Source organism: Saitoella complicata, assembly GCF_001661265.1.
Source record: "Saitoella complicata NRRL Y-17804 unplaced genomic scaffold SAICOscaffold_30, whole genome shotgun sequence".
Lineage (NCBI taxonomy): Eukaryota > Fungi > Ascomycota > Saitoellomycetes > Saitoellales > Saitoellaceae > Saitoella > Saitoella complicata.
In genome coordinates this window covers 121,769-146,190 of record NW_017567021.1, presented here as the reverse complement: position 1 = coordinate 146,190, position 24,422 = coordinate 121,769, and the positions used below count along the sequence as shown (strand labels likewise).

At 54.4% G+C, this 24,422-nt stretch overlaps 11 protein-coding genes across 11 annotated transcripts; 5 read left to right on the top strand and 6 right to left on the bottom strand.

Moving 5' to 3' along the window:
• Window positions 1–676: 676 nt before the first annotated feature.
• SAICODRAFT_68128 (uncharacterized protein) lies at window positions 677–2,310 on the top strand. The gene has a single exon (XM_019170360.1). It carries the CDS (start codon window positions 894–896, stop codon window positions 2,085–2,087), a length of 1,194 nt encoding a protein of 397 aa, XP_019021012.1. The 5' UTR covers window positions 677–893; the 3' UTR covers window positions 2,088–2,310.
• On the bottom strand, window positions 2,199–3,011 carry SAICODRAFT_188253 (uncharacterized protein). The gene has a single exon (XM_019166014.1). The coding sequence runs from the start codon at window positions 2,906–2,908 to the stop codon at window positions 2,309–2,311; it is 600 nt and encodes a 199-aa protein (XP_019021011.1). The 5' UTR covers window positions 2,909–3,011; the 3' UTR covers window positions 2,199–2,308.
• Window positions 3,012–3,838, bottom strand: SAICODRAFT_188254 (uncharacterized protein). The gene has a single exon (XM_019166015.1). The coding sequence runs from the start codon at window positions 3,639–3,641 to the stop codon at window positions 3,114–3,116; it is 528 nt and encodes a 175-aa protein (XP_019021010.1). The 5' UTR covers window positions 3,642–3,838; the 3' UTR covers window positions 3,012–3,113.
• Window positions 3,839–7,245: 3,407 nt separating this feature from the next.
• Window positions 7,246–8,163, top strand: SAICODRAFT_62517 (kinase-like protein; the record flags this gene model as incomplete). The annotated part of the gene is made up of 1 exon (XM_019169917.1): window positions 7,246–8,163. A coding segment is annotated over one exon (918 nt), but the record flags the coding sequence as incomplete, so codon positions are not given.
• Window positions 8,025–8,893, top strand: SAICODRAFT_32219 (uncharacterized protein). The gene has a single exon (XM_019168148.1). The coding sequence runs from the start codon at window positions 8,200–8,202 to the stop codon at window positions 8,809–8,811; it is 612 nt and encodes a 203-aa protein (XP_019021008.1). The 5' UTR covers window positions 8,025–8,199; the 3' UTR covers window positions 8,812–8,893.
• Window positions 8,894–11,473: 2,580 nt separating this feature from the next.
• On the bottom strand, window positions 11,474–12,157 carry SAICODRAFT_32216 (uncharacterized protein). The gene has a single exon (XM_019168147.1). The coding sequence runs from the start codon at window positions 12,052–12,054 to the stop codon at window positions 11,794–11,796; it is 261 nt and encodes an 86-aa protein (XP_019021007.1). The 5' UTR covers window positions 12,055–12,157; the 3' UTR covers window positions 11,474–11,793.
• A 421-nt stretch (window positions 12,158–12,578) lies between these two features.
• On the bottom strand, window positions 12,579–13,958 carry SAICODRAFT_10421 (uncharacterized protein; the record flags this gene model as incomplete). Its single annotated transcript, XM_019165236.1, has 3 exons — window positions 12,579–13,249; window positions 13,332–13,637; window positions 13,700–13,958. 3 exons carry the CDS (start codon window positions 13,956–13,958, stop codon window positions 12,579–12,581), a joined length of 1,236 nt encoding a protein of 411 aa, XP_019021006.1.
• A 111-nt stretch (window positions 13,959–14,069) lies between these two features.
• Window positions 14,070–15,467, top strand: SAICODRAFT_22101 (uncharacterized protein). The gene is made up of 3 exons (XM_019166517.1): window positions 14,070–14,610; window positions 14,677–15,019; window positions 15,231–15,467. Exons 1-3 carry the CDS (start codon window positions 14,121–14,123, stop codon window positions 15,337–15,339), a joined length of 942 nt encoding a protein of 313 aa, XP_019021005.1. The 5' UTR covers window positions 14,070–14,120; the 3' UTR covers window positions 15,340–15,467.
• A 104-nt stretch (window positions 15,468–15,571) lies between these two features.
• On the bottom strand, window positions 15,572–17,342 carry SAICODRAFT_68124 (phosphoglucomutase PgmA; the record flags this gene model as incomplete). Its single annotated transcript, XM_019170359.1, has 2 exons — window positions 17,305–17,342; window positions 15,572–17,245 (listed from the first exon to the last, which is right to left on the bottom strand). Exon 2 carries the CDS (start codon window positions 17,237–17,239, stop codon window positions 15,572–15,574), a length of 1,668 nt encoding a protein of 555 aa, XP_019021004.1. The 5' UTR covers window positions 17,240–17,245; window positions 17,305–17,342.
• A 426-nt stretch (window positions 17,343–17,768) lies between these two features.
• SAICODRAFT_98050 (FMN-linked oxidoreductase) lies at window positions 17,769–19,263 on the top strand. The gene has a single exon (XM_019172142.1). It carries the CDS (start codon window positions 17,988–17,990, stop codon window positions 19,167–19,169), a length of 1,182 nt encoding a protein of 393 aa, XP_019021003.1. The 5' UTR covers window positions 17,769–17,987; the 3' UTR covers window positions 19,170–19,263.
• Window positions 19,264–23,068: 3,805 nt separating this feature from the next.
• Window positions 23,069–24,358, bottom strand: SAICODRAFT_22097 (uncharacterized protein; the record flags this gene model as incomplete). Its single annotated transcript, XM_019166516.1, has 1 exon — window positions 23,069–24,358. Exon 1 carries the CDS (start codon window positions 24,266–24,268, stop codon window positions 23,069–23,071), a length of 1,200 nt encoding a protein of 399 aa, XP_019021002.1. The 5' UTR covers window positions 24,269–24,358.
• Between the last annotated feature and the right edge of the window lie 64 nt (window positions 24,359–24,422).

Genomic DNA, 24,422 nt, shown 5'->3' with positions numbered 1-24,422 from the left:
ACATGAGAAACTCCCTCGACGAATTCGGATGCACAGACTCCGACAACTACTCCTACGCCGACTCCTTCCTCGGTGACATCCCCTTCGAAGCCCCCATCGCAAACCCAACCGAAGCAGGCGGCGCAGACGACTACGCCCCCATCACAACCCTCGAACCATCATCCCCCTCCCCACCCGCAAGTCCAATCCACCTCCTCCCCCAACTCCCACCGAAACCCATCCCGCGCGGTCCCCTCCCCCCGCCACCACAGAAAAAGGTAGCGAAGAAAAGTACGAATCGGTTACTTAGTGAACAGAGGTCGGCTGTTGATGAGTTACGTCGTGCCGGGTCGCTGAGGGGTCCGGGACGTGTATGTATCGAATACGACCGCGGTCTTGAGAATTTTGAGCCAGCGAGTCCGTTGGCGTCGGAGTATTCTACTACTTCTGCGTCGATTGGCCCAGCTGCTGCCGCATTCTCGTTTCCGACGCCGCCGAATGGGGGAGGAGGAGGAGGAGGAAGACAAGGACAGCTCGAGCGTCGTCCGCAGAGTTTGAAACCGGATGGGTGGTTTGAGCGGTCGACCCCCAACATGCACATCCGTCGTGATTTGGAGCGTGATGCGATCGCACTCGTAAGCCGTGCCGTTTTCGCGGAAGTCTTGTCGGATAAGAAAGCGCGTGAGGGGTTCAGGAAGTATCTCCTCTCCAAGGGTCGTGAGCGGCTACTCGATTTCTGGCTAGAAGCCGAACGACACAAATTGGCAACAGAATACATCAACGCACTCTCCTCGAGTCTACTGTCGTACGGACAACAATCATCCACGACGATCGAGCACCACAAACGGTCTAGTACGGCTTCGGCTGTGCTCACGTCTGCGTTTGCGGGGGAGAGGGAAAAGGTTTTCAATGAGATGTATTTGCGCGATTTTGGGCAGTACGTGCGTGATCGCGTCGTCTGTTTCGCGCGTAACGAGCTTTCCCGCCGGTTGGGTGAGTTTGACGGAGCTCCCGTTCGTCGCCGGCTCGAGGGTCTGGGCGAGTGTTATTGTCTCACGGATCCTCGTCGGTTGGATAACCCTATCGTCATGACGAGTGAGGCATTCGTCGCGGTTACGGGGTATGCGCGACAAGACATCATCAACAAGAATTGTCGATTCCTCCAAGGTCCTGCCACGAATCCTGCGAGTGTTAGGCGTATCCGCATTGGGCTTCAGGAGGGTGGGAGTTCGATTGTGGAGTTGTTGTTGAATTATCGGAAGGATGGTGTGCCGTTTTTTAATCTCTTGTTCATGGCTCCGCTTCGTGATCAGAAGACTGGGGAGATTCATTATTTCCTGGGAGCACAGATCAATGTTACGAGTACGGTTTGGGAGGCGAGTAGGCATTCTCTCTTTTTTTTGGAGGATGAGGGTGTGGGGGAGGAGGATGATGAGGAGGAGGAAGAGGAGGAGGAGGAAGAGCTGGATGAGACGGGGTGGAGTTTGTTGGCGGCGAGGAGGTTGAGGGATATGTTACCCCGGAAACGTCGGGTGAAGAAGGAGAAGAAGAAGCATGTCTCCAAGAAATCACCGAGGGATGCCGTCGACGACGGCAGTGACCACGATTCCTCCTCCGACGAGAGCTCGTCTTCTTCGGACTCCGACACCTCCGATGATGACCTCAAAGTCAAACGCACAAAAGCACGTCTCGCCATGCCCCAATGGGACCGCTACGAAGAACACAATCGCAACTCCGTCGACTCCTCCACCTCCCTCCGCGAGTTAGAGACAGCCATGGACGACCTCCGCCGCACCTTCAACAAATTCGTCCTCATCTCCGCCTCCTACCACATCACCCACCTCTCCGACGCCGTCCTCTCCTCCTCCGACATGCCACCCTCCTCGATTGGGAAACATTGGATTAATGATGTCGTTGGGCTCAATACACCGCGGTATATTGTTCACGGGTTACGGACTGCGATGGAGGCTGGACGGCCGGTGAGTGCGCAGGTTAGGGATTTGGAGGGGGATTTGAGGTGGGTGCATTGTACGCCGCTTGTGGGGTTTGAGGGGAGGGTTGAGGCGTGGGTTGTGTTGAGTGTTGGGAAGGATCGGGCGGGGCAGTGAGGGTATATATGTGCTACGGATGGACACGGAGAACTTTGAGAACGTTTTTACCCAACCTTTTCGGCATTTGAAATTTGATTTGCTATGGACTTGGGCTTTTTGACCTTTGATTATACGCGGACGCATTTAGCATAGCTGAAGCAGACAACGATATTGATATCGATGCCGATGTGGAGGAGACATAGCTTGGCCATTGCGAGCAATACACACAAATTGACTCATCAGATCCTTACATACCCATAGCAATGGACCGAATAACCACAGCCTCTCCTGCCCTCTTCCAAACCAGCAACAACAAACCCTGATCGTCCGTCATCTCCTCTCGCGAGCTCACCACGGTGTCTGCCCGGTGGACACATTCGGCTTAGCGTACTCATCTGCCCGAATTTGGCAGGTGGAGCTAGATCGGATTTGGAAAGACACGAGGAAGCCGAGTCCCCGACTCGGGATAGGGATTGGGATGGAAGAGGAAGGAGGAAAACATGGGTTGTAGGAATTGCTTGACGCGTATGGTCTCTCTCTACACACGGACGCGTCGACGTCGACTTCGTCGCAGTTGCGATTGCGGGTGGTGGGATGATGCGGACCCGAGTGGAAAGGAGGTTGTCGGTGTTTCGGTTTTCCGATCTCGTGCGCACGATCGCAAACCTCGATGTTGAATCGTGGTTTGGACGTGTTTCAATGTCGATGTCGTCGATTCTGGACCGGTGTCTGTCTGTGCGCGCGCGTTCACCAAATTGCAACTCGTTCGCCCCCGAGGCCGGCAGTGGAGGAGGAAGGGAGAGTTTGATGAGGGTTGTATTTTTAAGTATCAATTGCATGACCGTCGTCCCCGAGTGTATCCACACCTGTAACTATTCATAGCCACGGCCTTCACAGCGGACCCACGGCCTCTGCCAACGCCCACCGACAGCCGTCAACAGCCCACGGTACGCGCCTTCGTCGCCGTCATCTCCACTTCGTACCTCCTCCCATCCTTAATTGAGGAATCGCATAACGGGCCTTTCCCACACGTGCACAAATCCGTCAACGCTGTTTGCTCGTGGGACAGGCAAATGTCATTGCAGCCGTGGCTGGTGCCACACGCCACCACCACCACACGTTAAAGCGCCTCTCCAGCCACCGCGCACGGACGCCGACAACGTTACATGTCCCGTCAAAAAGGCCAGCGTTCGAAACGTAGAGGGCGAGGGGAGGAGGTGATCTGCGTAGCGACGGTTCACGTTTTCGACCCTGAGTTCGTCTACGAGGACGGGAGCATGAGCGTGGGGTTGGGAGTAGAAGAAGGTTGTGATATGTTCTGCGAGATGTGGTCCCCAACCATTTTCTCTGAGTCAGAGGGGTTGCTTCGAGCCGGGTTGCGCGTTTGCGCGTCACGGGATGAGCAGGGGTGTGTCCTGACCGTGAGTAAAATCCCGGGCCGGTCGGCACTGATGTTGCCTTTCGTAACGATCGGTCCGAAACTCCGTTTTGCGAACTGTGTATTCGACCCCGGTCGAGCCTTCGAATAAAACACATGTGACGACTCGACCCCGTCATCCCCGAGTCAAGCATTCTTCCACTCCCTCGAGCTCATCTCAGAGCCGTAGCCAATTGATTGCGATACGTCACCTTCTCATTCGCCATCAGCCATCCCATATATCCATCTCCACTCCGCGTTTTCCGTACTCTATATCCGACATCTCCTTTTTTCTTCAAAGTGCTAAAGTTAAGAGTTACCGTGCTTCAGGGCTACGTTACCTGCACGACGCAGCCCAACTGCAACTCCGTGCATAAATTGGCACGCCGCCTATCTCATCTCGCGGCCCGCGCGCGTCAACCAGAAACCGCAGTCCGCGAAGGCGACGATGCGCAAGTTGCTGGAGCTTCTGCGGGATGACGGCACCGGGAATGTTCTCCTGCACCGCCTGCACCGAGTCCTACCTCATCTCGAACACTCACGCGGTCTTAATGGTCCTTGATGCGATGCGAAGCACTGCACGATCCCACCCGGGACTTTGCTGATCGAGGTGGGTATCCGTGTCGATCAAACTTGACTGCTGCGCAAGCGCTGTACGGGACCGATATACGATGAACTCGGGGAAAGCAGCGTCGGGAGTATTCATTTGACTCGCAGCCAGCAGCTTCTTGGCGATTAGGTAATTGTGCAGAAAGCGGTTTCGGGATGCTGGGGCCGGGAACTGGGGTGGTTGGTTCTAGGTGAGAGGCCAAGCGGCCAAGCATTGCTTGCCATTGGGACGTGTGAGGGGGGGTGATCCGTGCCTTGCGGAGAGGTTGGTACTGAAACGAGGTTTCGTGTGTAAGCCTTACATCTGATTGTCGACGACGTGATGCCATGGGGTGACTCGGTGGAGTGAGTGAGTGGAATATATGCGTCAGATCAATTGTTGAGATATCACGACAATTCGCGGCTCGTGTAACTTGCTAACTCTTTGTAAGTCCCGGATGTAGAATTGTACTCCAGATCAACTCGTTTCCTTCCATTGTATGCGCTCTTCTTGAGAATATGTAGTCGACTCGGCACCACTTCCCACACTCAACCTCCTCCAATGATGCGCATACACACACGTAGGGTGGACCTAACGTATTGAGAAAGCCCACTCAATCCAGCCCCCATAAACCTTCTCCCACATCCTCTGACAACCTACCCTTCCCACAACCCACCCCGATGGCGCCCATGCACAATATCCCGCGAACTCGAGACCCAGACTATTACCACCGAGTCCCTTCATCTCCTTTACCTCTTATAACCTTCTCGAATACCAAGAGGCAACTACTTCCTGACCGCCACCGCAGTCATTCGAATTCGGCAGGAGCCGCCACATGCAAGGGTACGGGGCCTGGGGTTATGTACGTGAACCTTATTCAGCCCCGACCCCGCGGTCGAGGTAAGGTTTCATTTACCGTATGTTAGGAGTGACGAGTGATTGGTTCGCCTGTTATCTGCGCTTTACTCGGTATCGTTGAAGGTCAAAGGTAGCCGGGAGATAGGGGCGAGAAGTTCGGGAAGGGTATGTGAAGGCTATGGGGGGTGCACGGGGTTGGGCACATGGGCGCTAGCTGTCGGAGGCGAGCATATGGCTCGAGCGTCATGTGAAAGGGGGGATGAGTAAGTATTGCTGCGCATGATTCAGCTGTCAAAGCCGACCGTGGTCGTTTGGACGTTGCATTGCAACTACGGCGTGGGCTTTCGCTGGCCCTAGGCGTGGGAACACCAGACTGCGGCCCTCGTATCCTGCTTCACGCACCCAAAACCCCCATTGAGACTTCTCACACAGCGACATACTCCCAAGCACAGAAATCGGAATCGACTTTCCAAAAAAGTGATCGATTTAATAGTGGATACTACTTTAACTCACTCGCCACCGTCCGCAGCTGGCCCCGGGGCCGAGTTACACGCGCCCTTTCATATTTCGAGATGAGGGATATGCCACACGCACTCCTCGAGACGGTTGGCGTAGAAATTCTGTGTCCGTGAGCTGAATATTGGGGTTGTACGAGGTTCTTCCCTCGGACACGAAGACTAAGTGTGGGGAGGTGGGGCAGCATGAGAACAATTCTGAAAGTCCGTGGGTTTCGTGGAAGAGGGGGCGGTATGATCTCGGCCGCGGTCAATGTCGGTAGTTTGAGTGTTGTGTGAGATATGACTGCCGCGGGACGGGCTCGACTGTGCCTTCGCCTCCGAAACACGATCATGGAGCAATGACGGGGTACGGCAGGATGCAACGTGAAGAACTTGTCGGCTTGACGATCCAGACAAATCCCCTCCGCCCTCTCTACCCGACCGTCGCGATGTCAGGAGTAAAACAGCGAACCCGGAGTCCAGGGCGAGCAAACGGGCCGCACCCCGCACCTACCATGCCGCGTGCCAAGTACCTCCTGCAGCGGACAGCGGGCAGCGGGCAATCGCACCGGCCTGGGTACGACAGGAGTCACTGCGTCAATCATCGATCAAATGAATAAGCTTACGTAGCAGTTACTCGGGAATCATCGAGGGATACACAAGGTAAGCCTCGAGACACCTCCAAGACGCTGCGGGCCCGGCCGTACGTACGCCTTTCCCGCACGCCAACTCCCTCTGATACCAGCGTTGACGCCCGCACGCCCGATCCCCGTCTCTCTGCTTCTTGTCTTTGACTTTGCTCATAAACGTAATACTCATGCAAGCTTAAACTCAGAGTGGGGCGAGCTGGTTGCAATTGTGGGGGCGGCTGAATCAGATATGCCGGCCCCCGCGCACGAAGGGGGTGTGGGTGTTCTTAGAAGGGGATGGGGAAGCGGTGGTGGAGGGTGTTACGTAATTTGTCATCGTTTCGATAGATAATAGGCAATTGCAGGAGTTGGAGGATTCAGGACCAATTGCCAGGGTTGTGTGTGCGGCATAGTTTACGTGGGGTGCGTTATGCATTCATGGCCTTGGGAAAGGCCTGGCGATCGGTGTGTGTGCGGAGCGGAGACGGAGGTTCTGAGATAGCATACACCTATAGAAATTCACGCCGGCCAGGGTGTTATTGGATCAGAGTCTGGATATGAAGTCTAATCGCCTGGTAAGACGAGGGTGAGGATGAGGGCCGCCCCGGCAGGAATCACGGGGGGTGGTTGGGCCGGTAGATGAGGATTATGCGAAGGAACGGCAGTCACGTCAATGGCGACGAAGGATAGAGAGAAGAGAAAGCCATAGATTGGGGATACGAAAGAGACGAAGGACAATCTCGAAATACAACGGCATCGGCCTGTCATTCGAAGCGACCCAAGCTCCCCTATAGAGTTGCACAACTGACCTGTCTGTTCAGTGTGCACGCAGGGGGTCCTTGCTTGCTGTCTCGTCTTAAAAATTCTTTTTTTCTTCTCGTCGCGGGATCGGCAGCAGCTGCAGCACGTTCTGAATTACACGCTCCGCCTCTTTAGACTTAGTGTGAAACAGAACCCATGCCAACCCAACTGTTACACCACCGAGAGTACACGCTCGGCGCTGGCTATATACCAGCATACACCCCCAGCCAACAACCATCGCTCTCTGTCTGTGCAGCATACACCCCAGGAACCTCTGCTCTCTTGAACTGGCAGCCCCGGTCCTTCTTCATTCAACAATCATCAATCGCGCACTTCTCAACGCGTTTAACGTTTTTTCCCTTTTTTTTTTTACAACACAGACATCATGTCAGTACCGACAGCTGGTCCTCCACCACCAGCAACACAAACACAACAACCCCAACCTACACCAGAATCCCGTCTGGGTCACCTCCTCGACAACCGCCTTGAGCTCCTCTCAATTCTCGGACTCGGAGCGTACGGCGTTGTCTACACCGCCCAAGACATCTACACCCACCAGCTCTACGCAGTAAAGGCCCTCTCAAAGCTTTCATTAGACGCCCGCGCCCGCCGCTTTCAAGCTCGCGAAATCGCACTCCACGCGAAAGCACAACGCCACCCCAACGTCGTTTCGCTAGTCGAGATCCTCGATGCGCCAGACTGCGTGTACGTCGTGATGGAATACTGCCCTGAAGGCGATTTATTTGCGATCATCACGGAAGGAGGCGGATACGTTGGAGACGACGAACTTTGCCGACGCGTATTCCTGCAGTTGTTGGATGCGGTCGAGTATTGCCACAACCACGGAATCTACCACCGCGATTTGAAACCGGAGAACGTGCTTGTTACGGATGGTGGACTTACGGTCAAGCTTGCAGATTTCGGGTTGGCGACTACCGAGGTTTACACTTCCGACTTTGGCTGTGGTTCGACCTTCTACATGTCTCCCGAGTGCCAAACACCCATCCCCTCTTCCGCCCGCGCCTCTGCACCAGCATTCTACTCGTCGCCAGCAAACGACGTCTGGTCCCTCGGTGTTATCCTCGTCAACCTCACCTGCGGTCGCAACCCTTGGAAGCGCGCAACACCTTCCGACGAAACCTACAACGCATACCTCTCTGACCGTCACTTTCTGCGATCGATATTGCCGTTGAGCAGGGAGCTGGACGCGATTTTGATGAGAGTGTTTGAGCCGGAGGTTGCAAGGAGATGTACTGTTGGCGAATTGAGACAGGCGATCGAGACGTGTGGGAGGTTTACCATTGGTGTTGGGGAGGTGGAGGAGATCATCCCGGTCCCGATGCCGGTGCCAGAGGTCGACGTCGAGGAGAAGTTGGAGTCCTACTATTACGACACGCAGCAACAACAGGTCTTCGTCTGCCCACCAACCCCATTACCCTCCCACCGCCACGGCCAGGGTTTCTATCCGCCTCCGCCGCGAACGCCACAACATCCTCATCATCCGACGTTCGCCTACGCTCCACAAGGACAACAACAGTTCGCGTTTCAATTCCCGCAAACACCGGCGACCCCAAGCGCGACGCTCGCACGAAAACAAGGTCAGCCTCCTGTGCCGTGCACGCCCGCTCAACGCGGTTGTGCCTCTAATATCCACGGACACGGAGTAGGTGCTGAGTGTTATCCTACACCGCGAACGCCTTGTGTTGGTTCGCATCGTCGTGCGCCGTCTGGGTTCTCGGTGAGTGAGGATGATGATGAGGATATGGAGGGCGACGAAGATGATCTTGATGACGTTGAGGAAGAGGAGATGGACGAGGGCGAGTGGGGGCACGTTGTCAAAGGCGGAGCCGACAGGGCGAGGCCGAGGGGTGTTATCACTCCACCGAGAAGCAGTGGAGGAAGTTGGGAACAAGTTGTCTCCGGCCGGGGGAGGGTCGGTGTTGCTTATTAGTTGAGAAGTTTCTTGCATGTTTGGGAAAGGTTTTGGGATATCGTTTTGGCTATTGCGATTTTGCTTGGTGGGGACTTTCTGGGTCGGCGTACTCTTTTTTGATTGCTTGCTTTTTTGGGGAGAAGGGAACGACATCGTCAACTTGCACACACACGACACGAGCACACGAGCATGTCGGGAGTTTTTTTTTGCACATACACTCATTTTCGGAACGGAATCCCCTGTGTTGCGATTGCGCAACTACATTGGATATACTTTTTACATTTTTGGAAAGGGCAAAGGCACGAGGCAATTTACTGGAAGGGTTCAGTGGGGATTTGGATTTGGGGGTTGGTGGTTGGTGGCACGGAGAATGATTTGCGATTTTTCGAGAGTGTTACCAGACAAGAAGTGTAACACCTATAGCTAGCTACCACTTGGTTTTTGATTTGATTTAGGGAATTACCTATCTACCCTAGTTAGGATATCGATTTACTCGACTTTTGTCTACTGTTCAATGCTCCTTGAGCTCAAGGGCGACTCTGCTAGCAATTGCCTCGAGTCCTTCCGATCCAATTGCAAGACAATGCGTAAGCAGAGATCAATGCACCCACCCCCGATCCTCGAACTCAGCTGTAGCTGATTTAGCTGACTCATCGAAATTTTACACATGTCCTGCAACTGTTCGAGGCGTACCCGTACCTCAGATCTCGGGGCTGCAGCTGCTCGGGACGTCAACAGTGCCTGTCTCACGTACGCCGTCGCGTCTGGGCTCAAGCTTTACGCGCGCGGGCCGGCTGGAAACATAGAAATCGGTTGGGAAGCTTGGCTCATGGGCAGAGGTCCTGCGTGAGGTGTGGCCTGTGTCTTGAGCTGTTGTCTCCTTGCTGGAGGCCAAAACGTGAGTGAAGTCAGATGGTGTGAGAAAATATGATGGGTCAGATTGTGGAATTGCGCTTTGGCCGTGTGAGATGGAGAGGGCGTGTTTACGACTGTGGCTACGCGGGTGTGGGTACCGTATGCCTGTGTCCGAGTTCCTCGGCCGCGGCCCGGTTGGCAATTGCAGCGCAGCTGGGATGAGAGCTGAGTCAGCCCTGGACTGGAAACTGGGCATGAGATGGTGAAATCGGGCCGAGTGAGTGAGGAGGAATTGGTAACCGCAATGGATGGGACAAACATCGGGAACTGGAATTCCGAAGGAGGGTGGTCCTGAGTCCCGAGTACGCCGCTCAGCCCGTGTCTTGAGTGTGTTGCCGACGACGTAGCTGAGCCCCATGTACACCGTTAATCGCTATTCTTGGCTACCTAAACATGCGCATTCTTTGGTTCGCGGGTGAGTCGGCAGCCTTGGCCAAGTACCCTGAGTCCGTTCATGTTGGAAATTAGGAACTGAATGTCCAAATGATCTCGCGGGATCGTGACCCAATGCACGGTACGCTGCTACATCAGTATGGACCCTTAAACTTTCCCAAGCGAAACCACCCACATCCTTAAAAATAACCCCCGATCAGACTGCGATGGTTCTGCGAAATGCTCGATTGCATCCCATGGGATGTGCGGACCCGAGAAACTACGAAGCTGCGTCCCGTACTCTATAGTCGCAGTAGATTTTGTTAGGTGCAGCTGGGCGGCTGTGATTGGGCGAGGCAGGGAGGTACGGCGCACGAGGCACGTATACCTCCGATCAACGAACCGGACAATTACGAGAAAAAGTCCGAGCCTTTTCTCCTCCATGGCCATGCCCAACCGCAGCTGGTAAAATGTGGAAGGCTAGGGTCGTTAGAGATGTCTTCAATGTACGTTACGCACACTATAAACAGATTGCAAACGTTGGGTTTCTGCGTGTTGGGGCTTGAACTCGGGGATAAGCCCGTGGTCATTTTCCTCAACCATGCATGGTACGGGCAAGTATAGTAGGGGTTACGTATGGGTTACGTTTGGGTTTGTTTGCGTCCCGAGCTCCCGTAGAAAAGATGAAATGTGGCCCCGCGCTGACATGACACGTCGGGCGCCGCAACACGCTCCCGCTTGTGCAGAAGATGAGCTGCGGTCTAGACTTTGACTCCGGGTTCACGGACGGAGGATACTTTAAACGAGTGCGAATCGAAACGCGAGGAAAGGAATAGAACACTCAAAAGGTTAAATTCGAACTTCTGACAGCGGGCCGGCCGTGTCTATAGCGCGTGGTACGTATAGCGATGTGCCATGTCAGCCTTTACCGGCAGCAACGTAGGGGTTAAGAAGTTAAACTGCGACGGACGTCTAGATCTCGGAGGTTTATGTCGGGCTTTGAGGTAACAGCTCTCCTCGCAGCTGGGGCTGTTACTCGGGACCGAAGACGGCTCACGGTCTTTACTGTCGGTGGTATGTTTCGGCATACTTGAGGAAGGTTGAGCCTACATCTCGGTCAGGCACAATGACGACCATGGGATGGCCCACAATGTCTACCCTCTTCAGACTTTGGGTTACGATCTCATCGGGCTCGGGGGTCCTACCGAGGGTGCTCTCACACGTGGGTCGGAGAAAATATCCTCCGTGCTTTAGCCTCGGGGACCCCTTCGAATTCGCGGGCATGGGGCTCTGGTCTCTTACACCCATCGCCATGACCATTTGTATCCCTTGCAATTGCTGGGAACTGTGGACTCGGGACCTTTGACTCGGGGTTCTGGTTTTACCCAGGCCTGAGTGTACGTGTCAGTCGTCGTCGTCATGTAAATGTAACCACAGCCGTGACCCGAGTCCTCGACAGATTGCCACACGTGCATCGTACACCCAATCTCAATCGACGGTACGAGTACGATCGATGCGCAGGGTCTACTGAAGATTAGCTAAATCTATCATTGCCATGGCCAATGCCAATGCCAACATAGCTATCTCGTATATTTCATGAACATCGCGGCGGGCCGAGGTACCACGCGAAACGTATGAAGTCTTGGAACGGGGATGAGACGATGGCGGTCGCGGTACACGATAGCCTCAGCCCTGCTCTGTGTATAATTTCGGCTATCGCGGGAAGCGGGGATTGTTGGCCACGAGATTGGAGATATTCCAGCGATTGAGGATGAGTGCGTGGGCTCGGGTGTCTGAGTGGGGATGTAAGACTTTGAGACAGTGAAAAATTGGATTGGCAGCGGTCGATGTCGAGTTATTCATAAAAGTGGAGAACTGCGTGCCATAACTCCTCGATAAATAGCCAACCGCGAAAGGTGTGAGATTGGAAAGCATGATCGATATCATGAGAAGCTGTGGCCGTCGAATAACCATCGCCGATAAGTTCTCGAGACTGCCCGAACTAGACACGATTCAAAGTGTTTGAACAGTGGAAATACGAGCACAGGACTCGGATAATCTGATACGACAACACCTCTACACTTCGAACTCGCCGTTCATGATGGACTATGCATGTGTTTGATCCGTGGGAGCAGAAAGGCTCCGAAAAACAGTTGCAACAGGTGAACGTTATTATGGGAGTGATTTATACCCATATTGTCACAACTGGAGGGATGGGAGTAAATATGATAGTAATTGCTGTTGCAATGGAATTTTTGCTTCATCGAGCTTCATGACGCCGCGTGAAGACAGCTGCCAAGGACAATGTATAAAACAACTGTAATGGCTAGAGCAACATAGATTGGAGATGTATCTTTAGGGTGTCAATACGTCTACAGTACAGTGCCAGCACCCCCAACGATTAACAAATGGCGAGTTCCAGCCACGACAACGTTACGTTCATCATCTCATCATCATCATCATTATTCTCCGCTTACCTCGGTCCCGAGAGCATGTCGTCATTGGTCAACACCTACAACCCCCCTCCCCCTCCTCCTCCGCACCTTAAGATAAGCATACCCAACACTCGCCAAATCCCGCGCAACATACCAACACATCGCACCAACCACGCTTCTCCAAACCTTACTTCCTCCCTTCAACATCCCAATCCTCTGTAGAATGGTACCGAGGGAGGAAGAGATGGAGGGGAGGAGGAGGGCAAGGATGAGGGTGCGGATGGGGGAGGTGATTTTGACTGCGCGGCGCCGTGGGGGCTGGGCAGCGATCTCGGCTGGAGGGTTGACAGCGGGAACTTCTTCCACGGGTTCCTGTCCGAACTGTATGTCGACTCCAAACCGTCCCAAATCCCACTCCCACCTCTGCTCGCCACCCTGCGCACCCTCGTCCTCCTCCCCCGCCCCCCTTGCCTCCCTCTCCCACCTCTCCTTTACCGGCACCAATTTCTGCACATAGATCTTATCCCAAACATTTGTCTTAGCGAAACCCGCCATCGTAACAAGACTTGAAGCCGGCCATGTACTTGGATGGGCGTGGAGGCGTTCGAAGGTGAGGGAAGGGAGGGGCAGGATGGTGTGTGCGAGGAGTTCGAGGAGGAAGGGGAGGGTTGTAGAGCGGGATTCGATGGCGAGAAGGTAGAGGGGGACTAAGGGGAAGCCAACGCTGTAGTGCCCTATACGTACATAGATGTAAGTATTGAGGTGCAAGGAAAAAGGGAGGGGAACGGGAGAGCGGGACGGGAGAGGGGGACGTACACCATCGGCGGTCGAGGGGGTTGTCGAAGTGCTTGACGACCATGCGAAGGACATTCTCACCGCACACCTTCTCCAACGTAGTAAAAGCGTACGAACATGCGGCGATATGGATCGTTGTTCCCATGCCGTAGCCTACGAGGATGGGCATCACGCGTTTGAATTCGTGATCGATCGTTTCGAGGACGCGGAGGAGGGGGGAGGGGGAGGCGTCTCGTGTGTGGATTGGTTGGCGACATTGTGGGCAGGTTGCTTTATCAGAACGGGCATCGGATTCCTGGATGGAGATCCAGTTCAAGAGGCAGTGCTCTGGGGAAATGATTAGCACGCAGTACACATAGCCGTGGGCGGAAGGAGGAAGGAGAGCGCACCATGCGCTACAAGCGAACAAGTACAAGGCTTCTTCCAGACAAGTGTTGAAGGTGCACCGTCCGGTGCGCCCTCCGTCTCATCCACCAGACAGATCCAGCATCGGCGTGGGGGTTCAGGCCGCGCAAGGTTGATAACATTGGGAGTTCCGGCCGCTGCGGCCTCGCGGTAAGTTGGAGGAGGAGCGGTCGCCGGTGCTGCTGTAGCATCGATACACTGCTGTACACGGGGAGCATGAGGTTGAAATTGTGCTGCAGACATTTTTAGACATATGAACTCAATTGGTATGGAGGTGTATCGTGTGCCTGGTTCACGGTTGCATTGCGGGGAGATGTCAGAACGGCGCGTATACGGCATACGGTACGAGTGCATCTCGGCACAGCACCTCCTCGACAATTCATGAGGAAATCAAGAGCAACTTGAATGCCTCGGGTAGCCCGTGGAAAGAAAGTCACATACAATGAGGACCCACTTGCAGAAGCCTTAGGCGACGAAGTGCCGCCAAAACGGCATGTGCACTACGATGACCCAGATGACGATGATTTCGATCAGCAAGGTGCGTTGGAGGAGGAAGATGAGGAAATGGAGGATGCAGCACCTACTGAGGACAACGAGGAGGACGCATTTGACGAGGATGATGCAAGCGAGGATGAACAACCCAAGAAGGGCAAGAGTGCAGCAAAGGTGAAGGGGAAGGCCAAAGCAACATCAGCACGAGTGGCAGCGCCAGCGCCTCGGCAGACACCAACGGCTACACCAAAACCAGTCCGCACAGCATTCAAGCGCAAAGAAACTCCTACTTCTGCTGCGAAGGTTAGTTATGACAACCGCGCCGCTCGCAGCAGACAAAAATCGTTCGCCCTTCCCGGCCGTGTCGTGACAATCAACGGCTATCGATCACTCCAGAATGAACGTATGGAGGAGTTGTACAAATGGTGACACACGTACTCCATCCGTGTCTGTCGAGAGCTCTGTGCAGATGGTGATAAACCCTGGCCTAAGATATCATGGCCACAGGAGCTTCCATTTGCACAAGAGACGGCTGTGTTGTCCACTGCGGAGGTAGAGTTTGAGGGTTTGAAACAGCTACCGTGGACGCAGTCCTCGCTTTCCTTGTGGCATGGCCAGTTCCAGGATCAGAAACTGACACGACTATCTCCCTTTCAATCTCTGTTTGTTGAGGAAGACTTCCCTGGCAAGACCGGCTACATTACGAACACTGCACACTCAATCCAATCCCTCGCATGGCTCCCAAACCGCACGGGCAACGAAGACCAGATCTTAGCTGTTGGTGGACATCCCGATGTTCATTATGAGCCGATGTCAGTGTTTGAGATAATGCAGGGCGAACAAGCGGGCCATGTCCAATTCTTCCGGGTCCGGATTGCGGAGGTTCAAGTCCCAGGAGAGCCAAAACTGGCATGTGTGGTTTTGCACTAGTATGGTGCTGTATGGGATTTGATATTCTGTCCATACGGTTGCAAATCTGGCTCTCGTGCGGGTCTGTTGGGGATGCTTATTGCGGACGCGAAGGGTAGCTGTTGGGATGAGTTGTGGGTTGTTGAGGATTGAGGATATGAGTAGGGGTGTTGAGGGGGCGCCGGAGGAGGTTGAGATGCTTGCTTCGGCGCCTGAATTTTGAGGGCCGGGAAGTGGGCGAGACAGTGATGATAGTATTTGGCGTATTTCTGATGGATAGCTGTTGCTATTTGGCAGGCAATTGCATACTGTGGTCTTAGCATTTAATAATGTGAACTTGTAAAGCAGAATGTCCATTGCAACAGGCTACAGCAATCCCTAGCTAGGTATCTTCTCATATCTTACTCCCTCGTATAACAATACAAATGACTCCAATTTAACCATGACACAACCGTTTAGGTCTTGACAGTAGGCTCCTCGCGGTTAACATACTCCTTCAACTTCAAGAACTTGATCGCCATCTCAATGGACGCCTTCAATCCTTCCTGGGCATCAAGCTCGTACCTAGAGCTATCCTTCTCAAACTTCTCAACGTACAAGCGGATGGTGGCACCACTCGATCCAGTACCAGAAAGACGAACGACGATACGCGACCCCTCTTCGAAACGGATGTAGTGACCCTGGTGGGAAGAGACATCACCAGTGACGGGATCCTTGTACTCGAAGTCACCAGCATCAGAAACGACGTATCCGGGAGCGATCTCGGAACCGATAAAGTCAGACTTGGAAATCTGCTCGTCGATGTTCTTGATAACCTGCTCCGCATCCGCGGACTCGCAATCCTCGTAATCGTATCTAGTAAAGAACACGCGTCCATACTTCTTCCAGAAGTCGCGCTGGATGGCAGCGATGCTCTCCTCTCCAGGACGCTCCTTGTTGACGGCAGCGATGATGTTCAACCACGCCATCACAGCCCACAAACCGTCCTTCTCGCGGATATGGTTTGAGCCGGTTCCGAAGGATTCCTCACCACAGATGGAGAGCTTGTTGTCGTCGAACAACGAGCAGAAGAACTTCCAGCCGGTGGGCACTTCGTAGCACTGGAGACCCTGGGCCTTGGCGACAAGGTCTAAAGCACCAGAGGTGGGCATGGAGCGCGCAAGGCCTTGGACGCCGTGCTTCTTGAAGTAGGGGATCTTGTCGGCGTAGTGCGCAATGATGGCGACGGAGTCACCGGGCGAAACGAAAGCGTTAGCTCCGTAGATCATGTTACGGTCACCATCACCATCGGAAGCAGCTCCGAAGGGAATGTTTTCCTTGTCGACACGCTCGACGAGGGAGTGTGCGTAGGTAAGGTTAGGGTCGGGGTGGTGACCGCCGAAGTCGGGAAGGGGGATGCAGTTCTGGCAGTACTTCTCGTCGATACCGAGTTCGTTGACGAAGATTCTGGTAGCGTAAGGTCCAGTGACACCGCTCAAGGCATCGAATACGAGCTTGAAGTCCTTGTCCTTCTGCAAGAACTCCTTCATCAAGTCGAAATCGAAGATCTCCTTCATGAACTGGACGTAGTCGTTGCAGGAGTCGATGACCTGAACCTTGAGGTCGCCGACGGTTTGCTCGCCAATGGAGGAGAGGTCGACGTCGGGGATATCAGCAATCCTGTACTCCTTGATATCCTTGGTGATAGCGAAGATCTTGTTGGTGACTTGCTCGGGTGCCGGCGCTCCGTTGGACAAGTTATATTTGATACCGAAATCATTGTCGGGGCCTCCGGGGTTGTGGGAGGCAGTAAGGAGAATGCCACCAGTAGCCTTGTACTTGCGAATAACATGGGACGCCGCGGGAGTAGAGAGAATACCCTTGTGTCCGATAATCAACTTGTAGACACCGTTCGCGGCACCAATCTTTGCGATCTTCTGGACAACTTCGGGGTTGTAGTAACGGCCGTCACCACCGATGACGAGGGTAGCGCCCTGAGCGCCTTCGGGGATTGCGTCGAGAATTGCTTGGATGAAGTTCTCGGAGTAGTGTTCTTGTTGGAAGACCTTGACCTTCTTGCGGAGACCGGAGGTACCGGGCTTTTGGCCCTCAAATGGGGTAGTCTGAACAGTCTTAATTTGCATTTTTATCTGGTTGATGTGTCAATTGGACTGATCCCTTGGTAATTGAGCGGATTGACTCGACTTACTTGGGTATTTGGAGGAGGGGGGGTTGTGTTGAGGATGGTGATTCTTTAGAGTTCCTTTGGGCGAGCGTATTTCTGGCACCCCACGCGAACCTCAGCCGATGACGCAGCAGTGTGAGAAAATCCGAGGATGGTCAATTGCAGTGGGAGGGGGTACGATACATCGACTATTCATAAGGAAGTTCAGGAAATGTTTGTTGGGGGTCATCTGCGGTGTTTACGACGTGATCATGAGGGATCCGTGCGGTACTTTGCGAACCTTCCCGACCCGCAATCACAGACACGGGAAGCTTGGGGGATTTTTCCTCGGCCTCGATCTTTGCCCTTGTCTTGTTGAGAAGGTTGCGGAACTCAAATCGCACTCCAAATCTTGGGCTGCTCATGATTTGGCATGGATCAGAGCTCATGCCTCCTCGATGACTAGTACTGTTAAGGATTGACGCGGACAGCATCTGATCTGCCCATGAAGCACAACCGTGAGACCCTCCTCGAGGGAAAGAATCATAGAAGGTTCTTTCCGTGATCTGCCTAAACTCGAGATAAATCGCGTCATTCCTCCTCCGTCGGGTATCATGACTAAGCGCTAATACCCCGCAATACCCACAGGCCGTACAAAAGCACTTCCTCGGGCTCCCTTGCTGTTGCTCCTACCGCACCTCCATATCCATCTGATCCATCCCAGAAAAATGACTACAATCAACAAAGCCGCCCCAAACACACCCTACTACACCCCGGCCCAAGAACCCCCCGCTGGAACCTTCCTCCCAACCCCCGGCAAGCCCTGCCCAACTCTCTTCAAACCCCTCAAAATCAAAAACACAACCTTCAACAACCGCTTCTGGGTCTCCCCAATGTGTCAATACTCCGCCGACGACGGACACATGACAGACTACCATCTTGTCCACCTCGGCGCAATCGCCATGCGTGGACCGGGATTTACGATGATTGAGGCGACGGCGGTTACGCCCGAGGGGAGGATTACGCCCCAGGATGTAGGATTGTGGAAGGATGAGCAGATTGCGGGGGTCAAGAAGGTTGCGGATTTTGTGAAGAGTCAGGGACAGGTTGTTGGGATGCAGATTGCCCACGCGGGTCGTAAGGGATCTACCCTTGCTCCTTGGTTGGGAACGGCTGTTGCGCCTGAAGGTGAGGGACAGGGTTTTGCGAAGGACGTCATTGCTCCCTCTGCCGAGGCGTGGGACGAGAACCATGCTACGCCCAAGGAGATGTCACTCGACGACATCGAGAAGATCAAGCAAGCCTTCGTCGTAACCGCCAAGCGCGCAATTAAAGCCGGTGTCCAAGTCATCGAGATCCATGGCGCTCACGGATACCTCCTCCACGAATTTGTGTCCCCCGCAACCAACCACCGTACCGACCAATACGGCGGTTCCTTCGACAATCGCATCCGTCTCTCGCTCGAGATCTGCGAGGCGGTCAAGGCTGCCATTCCGGCTGAAACGCCCTTGTTCTACCGCGTCTCGGCAACTGACTGGCTCGAGCCCGGAAAAGGCTGGGACCTCGACCAATCGATCGAACTCGCCAAACGCCTCCACTCCATCGGCATCGACCTCCTCGACGTCTCCTCCGGCGGGAACCACTGCGCCCAACAGATCAATGCCCATCCCGGCTTCCAGGTCCCCTTCGCCACAGCTATCAAGAAAGCCGTGCCTGGACTCTTGGTCGGAGCAGTCGGACTCATCGTGACGAGTGAGATGGCGAGGGACGTGGTAGAGAAGGAGGAGGCGGATGTGGTGTTTGTTGCGAGGGAGTTCTTGAGGGATCCGAGTTTTGTGTTGAGGTGTGCGCATGAGTTGGGGGTTGAGGTGAAATGGCCGAATCAATATCATCGTGCGCAGTTTCATTAAGCGTCTGAAAAGCGTGTGAAGTTGATCGATGGGTGTATGATATGATGGGATATCTCAAGATAAGACCAATATGATGATGTATTACTCGAGAGCTACTACTGTTCCGCTTGCGGTGATACCTGCCTGTTCTTCCGTTTCCCGTCCATTGTTCTTGCTCGCCGCGGTGCCGACCGCTCTTAATTCAACCCTTGTGTTGACTCAGGTTGTCGCCCGTCATATCATTTGTCCACCACTCAAAGCACTTCGACCGAAATCGTGCAGGATTACATCAAGGCAAGTGCTACACCCTTGATTCTCACGGTTCAGAGGTATCGTTGCTGTGTGATGAAATTGCTTTCTTCTCTACAAAGAAGGGTTATGCCGGCGTGAAAGTGACGCTTGAAGCCTGGATAATCAAATCAATGTATAATGATCGAACGCATATGGCATTTGGCGAAGCCTTGTGGCAACAGTTAGATGGAAATGGAACTGTATACCAAGATACTGGAGCTCTTATAAGCTAACTATCTGAAGGAAAGATGACAGCGGACGAGGAGAAGCAATGGCCAAGTGGAGGCGGGGTTGGGATTCGATGACTGGGTTGTTTATCTTGCTTGATGCTGGCCCAGTCGTGGAGGGTGCAGATCGTAAGTCAAGCGTAATTCCCACGACCTTATCCCCCGGGCCCAGTCATCTTGGCAACCGGAAGTCATATACAAGATTGAAGGAGAGCAGAATGTGCGCCGAAATGTTTGTACGAATGTATTACCGTCCCTAGATTATCCTAGTAGACGTTTTCAGCTCCCTCTTAGTCACTAACGTCCGACCAAGAAACGCTTGACCTCGAAGCAAGCCCACAAGACAAAAAAAAAGAAATGTGTAAGTAGAGAAAACAAAACAAACCCCTCCGATAATTTGAAAACATCAAGCAAAAGTAGCTTATCCCGCACTAACTATTCTTTTCCATAATCAAACAGACATCATCTTCGTACATAAACGTTCTAGTAATGTACTCGCTCAGTGGCCGTAGGCACCCCAGCCACCGGCCTGGGACTGGTAACCACCGGCGCGACCACCGAAAGGCTGCTGGGTGTAGCCAGCGTAGGCCTGGGAAGCCTGGTTCTGCTGGCCCTGCTGGGCACCGTACTGCTGGCCGAACTGCTGACCCTGGGCCTGAGCGGGGCGCTGAGTCTGGGCCAAGGGAGTAGAGGCCTGCTGGGAAGGAGTTCCCCAGGAGTTCTGCTGCTGCTGCTCCTGCTGCTGGCCCTGCTGTTGCTGACCCTGTTGCTGGCCCTGCTGACCCTGCCTCAAGAAGTCACCACCGAAAGACTGCTGGGAAGACTGCTGGCGGCCGTAGTCAGAGGAACGCTGCTGAGCTCCGAAACCACCGAGACTGGCGGGGGAAGCGGCGTCCTGACCACCGTAGGGGGACATGAAGCCCTGAGGCTGTCCGTAGAGCTGCTGCTGCTTACCGAAAGCAGGCTGACCGTAACCCTGGTAGCCGAAACCCTGGTTCATGTAGTAAGCGGCGTAGGGGTTGTAGTAAGGGTGCATAGGGTAACCGGCGTGAGCACCGGGCTGGGCAGCGTGAGCTCCAGGGATGGCAGGACTGGGGGTAGCACCAGGCATCTGGGAGGGAGTAGCCATGGAGGCGTGAGCGGTAGTAGCGGGGGTGGAGTCGGCGGAGGTGTTGGCACCGAAGCGGGAGGAAGCCTCACCAGGGCGGGTAGACTGCTGAGCGGTGGAGGCAGCAGGGGACTGAGTCTGGGAGTAGAGGGAGGGGTCGTAGTAACCCATGGCGGCAGCACGCTGAGCATCAGAGCCGTACAAGCCCTGGCTGTAGTCACCGTGAAGGCCACCGAAGCCGCCGTAGGCACCAGGAGCCTGGTGCTGGGAAGGCAAGAAGCCACCGTAAGGGGACTGACCGAAGGCATCGTAGGAAGTGGCAGCGGCCTGAGCGGGCTGCTCCTTCTGTGCCTGAGTGGGGAAGCGCTGGGACTGGGCGTTCAAGCCAGTCAAACCAGTCTGGGCAACGGAAGCCTGCTGGGCATCACCAGCAAGACGGGCGTAAGCAGCCTCCTGAGCAGCGAGAGGGTTCTCGGCAGCAGGAGTGGTCTGAGCGGGGCTCTGGGAAGCCTCAGCGGCGATAGGAGCAGGGGCAGCCTCCTCCTTCTCGACGATCTCGTCGTCACCAGAGTTCAAGTTCAGAGAACCGAACTGAACACCAGCACGCTCGATAGCGGAAGGAGTAGAGGAAGAGGGCATAACGACAGGAGCGTCCTGGTTAAGCCTGCGAGCGGCAGCACGGGGAGTGGCAACCTTGGTGAGGCCGGGGGGTCCAAGGTCCTTGCTGCTAGGGCGGGAAGCAGCAGGGGTAGACTCGACGGTAGAGGCGACGGTGGTAGCGGGCTCGGGGATGGAAGCGTCCTGGGAGACGGACTCGAGGTTGGCGGTAGTAAGAGGGGTGGGGCTAGACTCAGCGGGAGTCTCCTGCTTCTCCTCGACAACAGGGATCTCCTCCTTGGTCTCGACCTCCTCAGAGATCAACTCGGCGGGAGGAACAGAGATGGCCTGAGTCAAAGGAACGGAGGGCTGGGGGTTAGTAGTGGTGGTCTCGGCGGGTGCAACCGGGGGGGGCTCCTTAAGTGCGGGCTTAGGCTGAGGCTTCTCGACGGGCTTGACGATAGAAGCCCAAGAGAAAGCAGATCCAGGCTGAATGAGTCTGGACTTCTGGGGAGCGGCAGCGGCAGAGCTGCCATTAGTAACAGGAGCCTCCTCAACGGCACCGGTAACCGACGAAGCCTTGGTCGCGGCGTCGGACCAGCCACCAGCAGAGTGAGTGTCAACAGCAGCAGGGACAGTCTCATCCCAGCCAACTGACTTGGTCTCAGTAGCAGCAGCAGGTGCGGGGGTACCCCATGCAGCAGTACCAGAAGAAGTAGGACGCGGCTCAGCAGCAGGGGAAGCCTCGGTCTCCCAAGCTGTAGGCTCGGTAGAAATGGCAACAGGAGCGACAGGAGTAGTGGTAGCAGCCTGCTCAGCACCAGCGGAACGAGGACGTCCAGTGAACACACCACCGCGACCGCCTCGGCCACCGCGTGCAGCACCACCGCGACCACCGCGGGCGCCACGCTCACCACGCTGGAAAGTCTGAGCCTCGAATGGCTGCTTCTGCTCAAAAGTCTTGGGCTGCTTCGCGCCCTTCTCCTTAGGGGCCTTCTTCTTCACCTCTCCCCACCTAGTAGCTTTACCTGTACAACAGACGTGTTAGCACCACTGGTCTCACGCGTCGGTACAGAAAAAAAGAGCGCATACCCTCAGAGATCCTCTCGATCGCCAACTCCAAGTCACCTCCGGCCTCCTGCAACACGAACACCAAATCGTCCTCGGTCCAATCCGGGAACAGCTCCTGCAACGTCGCCAAGGATCCGGCATATTGCTTCTTGAGCGCGCGAAGCTCTTCCGAATCTCCAGCATTATTCGACGCGGAGACGGCGGAATCTTGCTGAGGAATTGATCTGCGGGAGGACTGTTGTCCAGCCCCGGTCCTTCGCGGACGTTGGAATTCTGTAGACATTTGTGTAGGGGTTGTAGAAGATGGGGTTTCTTGCGAAAGGAGATTAATCGGTTCTCTTGCTCGAAGGATAGCTGCTATTCACGAAGCTCTTTCGAGTTTTTCAAATGCAATTGGGAGGATGGTCGATTCGATTCGTCTCTTGATCGAGGTCGGAGAAGCAGTCAGGGCCGAGCGTGTACGGATGTGTACTAGCACGGGAGAACGGCGGAGCGTCACCCAGAGCATAGAACTGGAAAAGAGATCTGACAAAAGAAAGACCATTGCAACAGTAACTGGAAACTATTTGCAAACAAAAACGCCAAACACCGATTACCCATGACGGCCCGACCCTGTGACCTTACATTCACACGGCCGGGGCCAGTGCTGACCCAAGACCGCTGTAAAGTCCAGCCACCCGAGGTCCGTCAAGTAAGGACTTCAGTTCCTGTCTGTCAAGTAAGTACCTCAAATCCTTCAAAATCTTCCGATCCACGTGTAGCGCCCATGAGGATTTCATGCCATGATAAACCTCCTCTGCCTTTTCGTAATCCCCGTGCGCCGCATATGCCTTGGCAATATCGACTAAAGTTCCGACCGTCACGATCGAAACCGCCGGAGTCCTCGACGGATGACTAGTAGCATTCTTGATCAACCTCCATGCCCTATCCACATCACAATTTCGCCCCGATTCAACAAACCACCTCGCCAGCTGCGCGTTCAACAACGGCGAGATACCGCTAACTCGACGTTCAAGTCCAAAACGATCAAGTTCCTCGCCCCAGAGAGAAAGTGCATCCCATGCAGTATCTCGATCTCCACTCGCTCGACACTCTGCCAACATCGCTGTCAAGACTACACGCGCGTTACCGCCGATCGTCCTTGACAAGATATCCTTGAACATCTCGAAACCAACAGACACTCCGTTCTTCCTGCACGCACAGCGTACCAAAACGGCCAAGCCAGGCGCTGAACCTTCACTCATCCACTGTAACGCATGACGCCGAATAGATGATGCAGCGTACTTCGGAACTCCGGATTGTAGCTGAAAGATTTTGTTCAACACCAACACCGCATCAGACGCTGTGTCTTCAGGCAAGAATCCACGCTGCCTCATAGACTGCAGAATTTCCTTAAGTTGGACTTTTTCACGTAGTTTCTCATGTCCCATAATAGTCGGCAACAACTTCATGGAAAACGTCCCTTCCTTCAACACGCGCTGCGTCTCTTTCACAGCATCTCCGGCCAAGATCCTTCGAACGTTATCTTCATATACAGCCTTCTTCTCCTTGGCTACCCTTTCAGCCGACTCTGCACCGCCGAATATGCTCTTCTGGAAAACAGAGGAGAAGTGATCATGCGTAGCCTGCTTAGGCGCCTCTCCAACGGTCTCCAGAGCGCACAGGAAAGCGCTTTTGGCGAGGTGCCGTACTTGCTGCTCTTCCTTTGCTGGGAGAGGCTCTGGAAGAACGGGGTCGAGGGAGGCGACGAAGGATTGTAGCGCGGAGAATACGGACTTGCCGGCATTGGAGGTTGTGCTGAAGTGTCGCTGGATGCGAGAAAGCATGTCTAGATGTATATTGTGCTAATACAAGGTTGGATATAACTGAAGCTTTGTAGAAGGGTTGTTGAACTGGTTGCTGTCGTGAGTAATTCACTGATGATGTTGGTTGTAACGGTTGGAAGCCCGCAGATATGAGGTCACCCGATATCTTGACAAC